The sequence below is a fragment of the Onychostruthus taczanowskii genome, unplaced genomic scaffold, assembly GCF_017590055.1.
Source record: "Onychostruthus taczanowskii isolate IOZ18803 unplaced genomic scaffold, ASM1759005v1 scaffold7, whole genome shotgun sequence".
NCBI lineage: Eukaryota > Metazoa > Chordata > Aves > Passeriformes > Passeridae > Onychostruthus > Onychostruthus taczanowskii.
Window position 1 is genome coordinate 15,369,682 of NW_024504786.1, and position 12,747 is coordinate 15,382,428.

Consider the following 12,747-nt stretch of genomic DNA (forward strand, 5'->3'; position numbering starts at 1 on the left):
GAGCTTCTGCAAAAAAAAAAAAAAAAAAAAAAAAAAAAAAAGTTACAAAAGCGCCAGAGCCTCGCAAATCAGTAGTGTTCCCCGCCTCTGTTTCTCTCTCATTTTTCCTTAAATGAAAACCTCTTACCGTATTCCACCTCACAGAGCTCGCTGAAGTGACATCGAAGTGTCATTTTGGAATCGGGCGTTTCGTTTCTCTCGGGGTTCTGCTCTAGAAATTACACAGATCTATCTGAACTATTCTTGGATCCCCTTCGACTTCCGCAACGAGAACAAGTCACAGATTCAAAACACAGATTGATTCGGGCGGGGAGAGGGCAGGGGCTGGGGCTGCCGGCGCTCGCCCTGCCCGCTCCGCGCTGCATCGCCTGCCCTTGGCCCGGCAGTGGGGGAACGCACCTCCCGCCGCCATCGGGCCGTGCATGGCGTTGTTATCGGGGCTAAGGCCGGGCCCTGGGCAACGGAGACCTCTCCTAGGCTTGAAATAACTTGTTGTGGAAAACTCTTCTGGGATAAATACGCCCAGCGGCGCTGAAAATACCTTAAGACCCAAGCCTAGAGGTTTGCTCATTTCCCTTCGGATTTAGGTAATAGTTAAATATGGAAGGGGTAGGCGAGAGGTGTCGTCCCCCCGTCCCGTCCCGTCCTGTCCTGTCCCCCGTCGTCCCACCCGTCCCACACACCCCCCCCCGGCTACTGTTGCTTGACAGCGATTCAAACACTAAGGCGAAAGCGGAGCGGAGCCACGCAAGGTGGGGAGAGATTCCCTCCCTCCTCGTCTGCGTGCCGGTGCTCAGGTGCTGACTCGGGAAGGATCCGTGAGGCAGCGGGGATGAGAACAGTAACGGGATTCACATCAGGCAGCATCCTGCACCAGTGGGGACCCCTGCGCTGCACAACGGGGAAGCCTGCTCCCTTCTACAAAAAGAAAAAGGTTCACCTTGCTTCATGCACCCACACAACTCCAAAATACAATTTTTCAGGTCTGATCTCGGGTTCCTAATGCAGCCAGGAAGTCAGGCTTTTAGGTCTTCAGTATCTTTCTGAGGCGGTTCTGGGCTTCGCTCTGAGACATCTCAGGCCATCAGCAACTTCGTTTCGGTGACTGTAGGGTCGACTGAAGTGTGACACTGCAGTGAGAGAATAGAGGTTTGACACCATTTCCCGTTCAGAAACGACAGAAGCACTTCAGCCTCCCTCACTCTCAGGAGTATGCTGGCTTTGAGACCAAATGCTTTTTTTTTTCTTTTTTCTTTTTTTTTTTTTTCCTTTTTTTTCACCACCAGTCCTGAAGCATTTACAGGAAAATTAGCCACTTGGTGCTCGTGAGCCCCTACAGTTCATAGGACTAGCCTGACTTCCCAAAATCTAACTAAGCAAGCGAACATTACCTAGAGTAAACTGTCCGACAACTGTGTGGTGCTTTGCTGTGACACAAAAGGAAGCTGAAGAACACGACTGACACCTTTATTTTTGCCGGAAAGTTCCTGGTGCTGGGCACAGCAGTTTTACTTACAGCATCTGTGTACCGCAGTCGCCTTGCTGCGATCAACTTTAGGTTGATTACTCCGAAGACCATTCACGCCTTCAGCTTCAAGAATCAGTGCTGGAATCAGTAAAAATAACCAGATTAGAACAACTGGGTCTGATTTCGTGTCTGCGTCTTCGTTGACTCACTTTTTGCAAAACAGTCTTTCTCGTTTGCCTCCGAAATGGCATGATAAATTCATGCCCTTTCGTTTACCTTGCTACGCATCTCTTTGGCTGGGTAATCAAAGCACCAGAACACATTAAATTACTAGTAACGCTCATAAATAATTGTGACTTGGTTACAATAAAATACACATCCGTCTTTATATATGTAAATACAAAATATGTACAGGTGCTGCTGTGGGCTGTAATGCGTGGTGATCTCCGTTCGGAGGGTGCTTGCAGTTTTCCAGGAAGCGGGATGGGCTGCCGGGCGCCGAGCGGCTCCGCTCGGGACTGTCCTGCGGGAGGCACCCTGCTGAGCCCCTTGCGCCCACCTGCGGACGGCCCCTGCTCACCTGCTGCTTCCTAATCAGGTTAAACCCCTCCAGCAGAAATAAATAAATCAAATGAGTGAATAAAGCAAGTGCTAGTATAATCTCTCGTGTGAACGTGGGTGCTGCACGGGCACAGGGAACCCACCTCCGGCTCCTGGGGTGTCAGTTTTCTCAAACGATTAGAGGAGAAATGGTACGAAACCGGCTGTGTTTCGTGTTTTGCAAAACTAGTTCGTGCCGAAGCATATCCTCTGCCTTCCCGGGTCTCGGCTGGACGGGTGATTTTTTTCACGCCGCCGGTGAGGACGGGGGGAGCGGGGCGCGGGCGCTGCCCATCGAGCGGTGCCGGGGATGACCCGAGGCTACCTGCGAAGTTTTGTCTTTAGCTCTGCCACCGGAAGGTGCGCGAGCAGCAGCCTTGCCGGGACGTGGCGGGCTGCGGGTCACGGTACGGGCCGGTGTTAGCGGTGCCAGGGCTCGCACAGCCCGCTCTGCCCGGGGCCCGGGCGCGGGGTCGCCTGGTGCGCGCGGGCTGCTGCGCCACGTGCCCGCGGGCGGTGGCGCGAGGCCGGCGAGGCGAGAAGCCCTGAGGGGAGCCCTCAGCAGCTCCTGCAGCCATCGTCCCAGGGCTCTTGCCACCCCGAGAGGAGCTGCTATCTGCACTATCAGCACGCCGAGCAGAGGTGAAGGGCTTCGGCTTTTATTCTTGGTTTACGGTGTGATCTGTGTGCCGCAGCTCAGTAACCATTGACCTAGTCTTGCGTGCGCAGTGTCGAGCTGTGTGACAATGCCAAGTGTTCTGTGGTCCAGCGTGGAAAAGCCCTACGCCAAGCCCAGAGCTGGCACAGCGATGTAATTAATGGGAAATGTAATGGGTTTTAACGAAGTTACTCTAATGCTTCTCTCAAACGGAGTGTGATATTCAAAGTTAAACATAAAAACTTGGTAAGGTGCATTTGAATTCGATGGCACATGATTGTTACACCATAGTGACAAGAGAGGGGAAGAAATAAATAAAAGGAGGGGTTTAAAGTAGGGCGGGATTATGTTATAGTCGTGTTTAAGATTGAAAAGCTACTCGGTGTAATTCACTGCGCAGTTTACAGTAGCTTCCCGGTGTCAGCATTAGAGCTAAAACAGCATCAGATAAGGTACCAAAGGTGACAAGCTGGAGGTGAGATCTTTTCGTTCAGAAGTGATGAGACACTTTGCAACAGGAGGAAGGACTTGAAGAACAGGATTTGACAGGTTAGCTGCTTGGTACAGAGAGGAGAAGCAGTTTCCTGTGTGGGGGAGTCAGGATTGGGAGAAGGCAGCAAAAAGGATGATGCTGTGGGGAATTTATACCCTCTTTAAAGTGATAAAACTTGGGATCACAGTTATGCAGAACAGTTCCACTATGAAAGGCTGCTAGAACTTGTAGCACTGTGCATTCCGTTGAGAAGTGTGTCTTTACGTTTGTAACACTTTTAAAAAGTTACTTTTAACATGTTGCTTGTTGTTTATTTTTTTCTCCCAGCATCTTGTCACTACCTTCTCTGTGGTCCACCTTGTGGCATAAACACATGCTGTAAATATGTCAGAAATTAATCAGTGATTTTGATAGCAATTTTTGATTGCTGGGGAAACCAGAGAAACTTCTGCTGCTCCCAGAGCAGATTAGAAAATGATCACTATGAGCACAAACTGGAGAGGGAAAGTGATGGTAGGCTGTGGTGTTAAAAGCTGGGATGAAAAGAGGGATTACAGCTTTGGGAAGGAGTGGACCCAGAATATACCTCCATTATGAACAGAAAACAGTTGAATCAATAGCTACAGAGCATAGATTATACAAAATGTTTTCAAAGGAATTCTAGTTTTCATAGTGGGCCACTAGAAATTTCAGTCACTTGTGCGGTACTATGCAATTCAAAGAGTATGGCACATTGCTTTTGTTTTTCATAATTGTGAAATAAGGTAAACATTAGCTCCTGGAAAAGAAGAGCATTAAGCTGTTGTATCTTGGATCTAGCAGCTGTGTCTTAGTGTCCAGGCATGGGTAGGTATGCATACATCAGCATGTTCACTCTGAAGCTGAAAGTTCATGCTAAATACAAGTTATATTGAAAGTCAATTTATTGTGTACTTTCCATCATTCAGAATTTCTAGTTCTGTTGCCTACAGTGTAAATGCATTTTACTGATTTTTCTTATGTCGTAGACTATATTGTAAAGAAAAAACTCCAAGCCAATACCAACCAACCAATCTACCCATCCCCCCAAAAATAAAACAACCAAAAAACTCCATCAGCAGGTAAAATTCTCAGAGAATTACAGAATATATACTGATAAGAGTATTTCACAGAACAAAGATGCACTTCATTGAATCTAGAAATCTAATAGTTATTCATAGCTTTCATCTTCCCTCTTAATACACAGAGTTAGTAGCTGGTGTGCATGATTGAACATAACACTGTAGTTTCCATACAGATTGCACTAACTTCTATCTTATAGGTGTATTTTTAAAATTTTAGTCTCCAGGACTACCATAATGGCTTTCCTAGGGGATCTCTACCTTTCCTCCAAGAGAATTATGTCATTTGGAGCCTCTACAGGTAGGGGAATTAGCAGCATATCATGTATAAAATGTGGATATTTTTATGCTACCATATCTTTAAGTCATTCTAGCTTAAATGTTTAAGCACCAAGTTTCATTATGTCCCTAGCACTGTGTCTGATATCAAACAGTGATCACATTAATACCTCAGAAAAACATGCAGTTCCTCCTGTGTTGCAGTTCCACAAAAGGGTTCAGTACTGATCAAGTTCAGTAGCAGGATGTACAAAGTGGTTTTGATAAATTTACTCATTGGATAAACTCCAATGTGAATGCTTCTTTTAGTCCTTTTTGTAGCAAGGTATTTTACTTAATATAGAAATTGAATTTTGGAAAATAGTACTTTGTGGATGTGTATATAAATGATGCCTGCTTTTTGTTAAGAAACAACAAAAAATCCTGACCAAAGTGAACAAGTGATTGTTGAGCTGTGAATGCAACACACATTTCTTAACTCCACAGATGTACTTTCTCCCAACTAGTCACATTACAAATTTTTCATAAATGTTACAAACTTCTAACATGTGAAATGGCTTAGAAGAGGTATAGTGATAATTAGTACCTAAAATATTAGGTACTATTAGTACCTATTATTACCTAAAATATTATACCTAAAATATTATTACCTAAAATATTAGCTATTAGTACCTAAAATATTCACTCCTCTAGTGGGAGAAATAAGAAAATGTTGAGGGTTCTTTGATTAGCAAAGGCACTTGATTAAATCAGAACCATTTTCACTACAAACATAAAATGTAATTTTCACAAGAACTCCACCTATAGCAGGGCAGTCCCCTTCCCTATTCCACCTGTTTTCTCAGCTGTAGAACTTGCATATTTAGGAATCTGAATTTTCCTGTTTACATGCTTTGTTACCTTATGCTTTTAGTATTCATATTGAGCTTTTCCAGCCTGCATGCAAGAGCAAATTTAAGCCAATAGCAATGTTTGTTAAGTCATGAAAGAAAGGTGTGTAGCATAATTAGCATGTTTTATTTGTTGACACATTATTCTCTAAGCCAATAGCAATGTTTGTTAGGTCATGAAAGAAAGGTCATGGTGTGTAGCATAATTAGCATGTTTTATTTGTTGACACATTATTCTATATATTGTTTATTATGTTAATGATTTCTCATTATTCTAATGTATATTCAAATTATAATATACATAGGCAAAGAGATTAGTGTCATTTATTTGCCAGAAGAGTTGGAGAAAAGTAGAATGATTCTGAAGAACCTATCCTGGGCTCTCTTTCCAGGATAGTATGTATATAACAAAGTCTGAAATTGCAGTATGTTCAGTGATTCACTTTTATCACTAGAAGAGATGTAGTCAGTTGGATAAGGACTTCTGCATATTTTTATTTATGCTGTTATTTAGCATCAGTATTTATTCTATTTGTATACTTTAAAACCACAAAAGTTCAGGAAACAACCCTTGCCATCTAATCTCATTTGCTGCCACTTGAACCGTAAGACAGTTATTGCAAAATCATAACACTTCACTATTCAAACAGACAGAGTTTTTATGGCCCTCCAACTGAATTTTACGCCTGCCACTTATTACAGAACATTACCTTTAAGAGAGGCTTGCAGCTGGTATTGATGACAGGCAACAAGACATTTGTCACCTATTCTCTTGGGCAACAATGATCCAGGTGCAAACACAAGTTAGCAGATGCTCATTGGAAGGAAAGAAGACAACTGTTACTCATTTGTGAACGAAAGTGCTCCTGATTTGGTTTTGCATGCGTGGCATTTTCAACAGGAATAAGAATCACTCAGCTAATCCAAGTCAAAAGTGGCAATTTCCACAGGCTATACTTGGAGCTACATATTCAATGGTAGGACGTGGGGAAATTTGGCAGAAATACTGAAACAAGTTAGGAGCTGCAGAAATCAGTAATTTGGAAGTTGTCACCTGCATGCTTAAAGATTCAAATTAGATTGCACCTAGGCAGATATATTGTTATCAATATTGCTGAGGTGCCCATAATATGCTGTTTCCATACAGTCTTGTCTATCATTCTTTGAACATTTATCTCCTAGTCGTGCTTTCTTTCTGAAAACACATTTGAAATAAAGGGAAAGGAGATGCCTAATGGGACTAGCAAACGCATTCAGCAGAGCACTTCCACACTTTTTGCAATTTTAAACAACTGCACTGCTTCTTGTGGGTACCCAGCCAGTCAACGTACACACCGCCTATCAGTACCAAACTTCTGCATTGCTACTTTTTATTTAATAGAACAGTTGCAAACATTGCTAAAAGAAGCCTTAAGGATTGCCTAATTACATAAGATGGCAATAACACAATATTCTTGACTCTAGAATGTGTCTGCAAGTGCATGTAAATGCTCATATGACAACAGCAGGATATCTTGTTCTGTTCAAGAAGCTGAGGCTGTTTGACCAGATCTCAGTTTTCAGAAGACTGGAAGCAGATTGCTCAGCTCAGCTCTTACTGCTTTGCTCAATCACAGCTATTTGGTGATGGCACCAATAGCTTATTTCCTAGATAGCTCTGTGATATAAACTCTAAGAGGACTGTATGTATTTCCACTGCACTGACCGTGTCTTTATTAAAACTAAGACATGAATAATTCTTCACCTTATTTGAACCTAGCAAGAGCCCACAAGTAACTATGTGGTAACCAACGACTACAGCTTGGAAGGGACTAAACAGTAAATGCTGCAACCTTGTTAAATCATGAAAAATTTATTTTCATTACATATACATGAAGGTAAAAGATTTCAGTCAATAGTGTTTTGAACAAGCATTTCTGACATGAGCCTGTTAGTGTAGCTAGGCTGAAACTTAATGCAAAGTTAGTGTTTTGCCTTTATTTAGTAATTCACTTTTAGTGTGTATATACAGAATTCATTTTCCTGTTAGAATACCAGAGACAGTAATATCGCAACATTTACATTCCTCATATAAAATGGAGTAATGTACATTTTCAGCTTGGTGTAGATACATAAATATGTACAAAATAAACATTATTGTAATTAACATATTCAGACCATTTATTATTTAGCAACATCAAAAGCAGATGCACATAGATTTAAGTGAAAATGGTGAAAAACACTTTTATGACATTAGTGACCATTATTTGCATATATGAAGTAGTACAGATAAAGGCTTGCCTTTCAAGCCTTCTGTGGGCATCCAATAACTTTAGTAAAAAAACAAAACTAATTGAGAAGCATAAGATAATTATATATATATATGTGTGTGTGTCATGATCAGATGGTTTACTAGGGTCCATCTTGATCACAAAAGGATAACAATGTAAAACATACACATTTGTTCAGAGCATAAAATATTGCACAAAAGCAATTTCTTTTGAGGAAAATAATTCCTGTGTTTGTGAACAGCAAAACTGCTTCTTACACATTAAAGAAATAATATATTTGCAGTTTCTAAACCAAAGAACATTCAATAATACTGTCAAAACTGTCATCCATCAACTTCTTCCCAGTCTGTTTTATGGCAATGGTATGTCATTAGCAAGATTTGGCAAAGAGAGAAGGCAGATAGACAGTACATGTATATATTTATCACAGGCCAGACCAAATCCAATAGTTACGTAAACCAACTGCTGCATGGTTTCAGTTCCCTCACAATTTCAGCCTTAAAGAAATATGGAAGTCTTCAGTGCTAGTCACAGTGATAATCACACAGTAGTAGAGTAAGATTCTGTTCTTCTCTGCTTAGAAACCATCTTGTCTGAATTCCCAGTCTGAAGGGCACTTTCCTCAGTATCACTGTCACTGCTGTCTACAAGTGTGTGATCCAAAGACATCTGACCAGTCCTTCTGGGAAGATGAAAGCTCACCCCACTCTCCTGTATGGAGTTAGTTATAAAATCTTCATCAGAAGAATGAAATGATTCATCATCTCCTGTGAAATGGTTGACAATGTGAATCCCATCAAAAGTGGGTTGGTCTGAGAAGTTTCTCTGGCCTTTTAGACATTTGATCTGTTAGAAAAAGTGGAAGTTGACAGTTAATCACAGCTCAAGGGTCCAGCAATAAAACACCCAAACAACAAAAATCAAACCAGAAGAACAAGTGCATTTTCAAGAAATGCCTCATTGAACTCTTAATGGATAAAATGAAACATCTGAAAGTAGCACATTTGATGATCACTTCAACTATTACAGTTTTAAGGCTTAATAATCAAGGTACCTAGAATCAGTAATGAGAGATTCTGCTTTTACTGCATCTTTAATATCCCCACAAGAATGGTTTCCATCTCCTAGAGTGGCCTACTTGTTTCAACAGCACTTTTGGCCTTAACATTTTACTTTTACAGCTCCATTCTTTCTCATATTGCCTGATTTCTTACTTGAGAAAGCCCCCCCCTTCAATGAACAGGGTCCCAAGTAAATCCCCAAGGGTATGTTTAGTTCAGTCTACATTGTAACATTGTCTTAATTATCTAATTCAGATCCAATGAGATTTCACATCAAGTAGTATGAGAGAAACATCTCAGTACAGTATAAAGAGATTGTAGCTGCAATTTTAAGAAAACATCAAACAAGAGAAAAATTATTGTCTGACCACGGACAGAAAGCATTTTAATTCAGTGTGCAGCAGAGTGATACACAATTTCAACCATGCATTCAAACTACTCAAAACTAAGACACAAAGCCCTGAAGTTTGGCAAGTCCCCTATTAATTTAATGAAAAATAACTGCAACTCATGGAAGACATTCTGAAGGTTGTTTGTTTTTGTGATGTTTTGGTTTGTTTAATCTAGAATTTCATTCTTGTTAGCTTTTAGTAGAAAATACCTCAGGGTCAGTTTGACAGTCTGAGATATTAAGATAAAAAATCCCAAGGATGCAGTTAAACATTAAAAATGGATTACAGAACCTTCCTAATGTCACTCTAAAAGCTTAAAAGATGCACCTATTGCTAATTTGGAAGTGGCTTTTTACAGTAAGAATAGAAGGAATAAAATGCTGAAGAGTTTCTTTACCAAAATCTGTTTGATGTTTCAGAAGTCTGAAGCAATATTCCTTTGATAAATAAGAAGTGCTTGTATGTCCTCAGTTTTGCCACTAATAGGAGATTTTTACATGTCCATTTGGGGAAGAAAGAATCTCTGTACTTACCATGGGCTTGTGCAGAAGATGAGAACAAAAAAGGAGTTGAAAAAAGATCACAAGAGTCATAATCATGCTAGAAGCCATTAAATTGCATGTTAGCATGTAAAAACTCCAACTTTTGATGTTATAGCAAAAAATCCCTGTTAGGACTATGGGTACATGATGTAGATCTAAATCTTTGTGGTTACTATGCATACTAACATTAGTTTTTTGCATTTTCTTCGCATACACATAGGCTGCTGTTGTTTCATGAGGACTTTGTATAAAGACAAGAAAAACAGAGTTCCACACTTGTACAGCATAACTCATGATGCAAGCAAAACCAGCTTATATAAAATAAAAATATATCTGGAATAGGTAATTTTTACTAGCTTATATACCTAGATTCAAAAAGCCTGGTACAGAAATTCTTGTGTTATTTAGAAATATAATTCCTGAAAATATCCTGCAATATGATCAGATTAGCTACCACATGAATTTTCCAAAACAGCTATCAATTTTAGTCACTAGGAAAATAAAACACAGAAACCCAACAATTTCTCTCCACCCTTACCACAGGAAAAAAAAAGAACTGCTGTACAAGTGACCAGAAACTTCATATTAGAGTAAGAAATTATATGCTTTCAGGTCTGTACAGTTAAGCCATTGGTTCACCTGAAATTATAAAGCTGATACTCAAAGTTAGTTGTTTTGAACACTCAGAAAGCCAAGCCAATGACCTCAACTGTTTTCCTGAAGACTTAAACATGATACCTTTAGATGAAGTTATTTGGGTAACATGACAAAATCATGGTTTCACAGTTTTAGGCAGCAACTGTTCTAAATAGGAGTCTGTGGAAAATGCTGTTGGAGAAGATAATGATAAATAGACACAGCCTTTGCCAGTTCCTAAAGGGAGTCTCAGAAAACACTTTGTTATCTTCGTGCATCCCTTCGTTAGAATAACAAATCTCTGACTTTCCAGAAACATTTCTGATCTGCAGCTTTACGCTTGCCTGCCTTTTTTCTTAAGCACTCCTCGCATGCAAGGGGAAACAGGCTGTGAAGAAACATTACATACTGCAGACAATACATACCACACATTTATCAATGGTCATACAGCTCCAGAATTTCTGTCTGCTTCAGAAATGGCCACCTCAGGCAGAACACTGTGGCACAGACATTGTTTGTATTCTGAGGGTCAACAGGCTGGAGAGCAACACTGCTGGAGAGGGCCGTGGGGTCCTGACGCAAGGAAGGCTAACTCGGATCCACACCATCCCTGAGCAGTGAGCAAGGCTAACAGCACGCGAGGCTGCACTGACAAGGGCAAGTTACTTTCACAGCTGAAGATTAAGGGGCCGTTCAACCTAACATTTGTTCAGGAGCATTTCGGAAGCAGCTTGATTATTTGGAATTTTTACTGCAACAAGAAGGATTTGTATGGCTTCTCAAAGTATTTGGAGCAACTTGCAGAGAGCCTGCACTCCCATGCAATTAAATACCAGCGGCTAATGCCAGCCTAAAGCTTTAAAACTGAGGTTTCCTAAAATTAAGTTTTTTTACTCTCATATAACTTCACAGTCTAGCAAGTGAGGCTCTACACTTCTAAAGGAAAAAGCAGTATCTTTTTTCAAGGGAGGAACATTACTGTCCTACTGGCTCAGGGAAGCAGTCCATCTGCCCAATGTGGTGTCTCCAACAGTGACAACAGGACGTTCCTATTACCAAGCCTCCATTGACTTGGCCAGAAGCTGCTGTAGCAAATATGAGTGAAATCTTTTTCTAGCTGCTTCAGCATATGTTTATAGATCAGCTGTCCCTGACTGATCATATAATTTGCTGTCTACCTCCACATCTTCCTGTGGCAGTAAATTCCAGAAACTCCTTTATTTCTTTTAAACTAATCTACTTGTTTTAGTAAGTGCCCCCAGATTCTAATAATTCAGGAACAAGTGGTGAAAAGCAGTTCTGTGGTAATTATTCTGAAACTTATATCATAGTACCTTCTTCAGTTTTCTCTCTAGAGCAGATGACTTCCAATCCATTTTAGCCTCTCATAAACAGGTGTTAATCAAGACAACCATCATTCATCATAAGTTCCCTTTAACTTTCCTACAGACCTTCTTTAAATTCTTTACATCCATCTAGAGGCCAAGTGGCAATACAACTCCCTTTATTTGGTTTTTAATATACTTCCTATTAATGCCCAATGTTGCCTTGTCTGATTTGGCTGGGGCTGCATGCTAAACCAGTGTCAGAGGACTCAATACCAACATCTTTCCTGATTTGTAACTACCATTCTGTGTTTGCCATTGTGTAGATATGGCTTAGATTTTGCAATAGACAAACAACCACCTTATTCACACTGAAACTAATTTGTCAGTTTTTTAAGACAGACTTGAGATTCTTGTTGTCAGTGTTTCACTTGGACACAGGAAAAGAGCTTAAGGTAGGAACTAAAGCATTAGGCCAAGATCTTGCCATTCATCTAGCCAAGCATATTCAGACAATGGGAAATCCAGCTAAGGACTTGGAATGCAGGACATGTGGACCCAACCCAAACACTCCCCCCATACCCTAGTTCTACTCTATACTTATCCCTGAAGGAACTACAGCCATGTTGAGCAAAGTATGGATTTGCACCCCAGGGTCTCTTAGTTTCTCTTCTCTTTTATACAGTCGATATTGGTTAAAGGCTTTCAGTTTTGGGTCTGGCCTTCCTTCATGTGAAGGGAACTAGATCTCTGTCACTCCAACAAGTAACATTTAAAGGAACCTGGTTTTTACTGCTTCAGTTTGCAAGAATCTCAAATCTGATCTCTAAAAAAAAAAAAAAAAGAAAAAAAAAAAAGCAACCAATAAAAAACCAGGTCTGGTAAACCCCATGTGTTTTACTTTTAATTCTCAAATCCAGGTCATATTGTCTAGATGACTGCAGCTTCAACCTAGTTTTCACTACAACACATTCACACGGTCTTTAGGACATTTCAAAGGGTTAATAATATTACGTGATCAAAATATATATCA

General features: G+C 40.6%; 1 protein-coding gene across 13 annotated transcripts in view; it reads right to left on the reverse strand.

The window, feature by feature from the left end:
* Positions 1–7,324: 7,324 nt before the first annotated feature.
* Positions 7,325–12,747, reverse strand: part of EVI5 (ecotropic viral integration site 5) — a 74,037-nt gene continuing 68,614 nt past the window's right edge. For 10 of the 13 annotated variants that reach the window (XM_041421347.1, XM_041421342.1, XM_041421345.1 and 7 more), the window contains one exon: positions 7,325–8,604. In XM_041421347.1, coding sequence (XP_041277281.1) covers positions 8,299–8,604 — 306 coding nt within the window. In that variant the 3' untranslated portion in view covers positions 7,325–8,298. Of the gene's footprint in view, positions 8,605–11,046; positions 12,541–12,747 lie in introns of those variants that run through there. The other 3 variants (XM_041421353.1, XM_041421354.1, XM_041421352.1) reach the window with 2 other exon arrangements.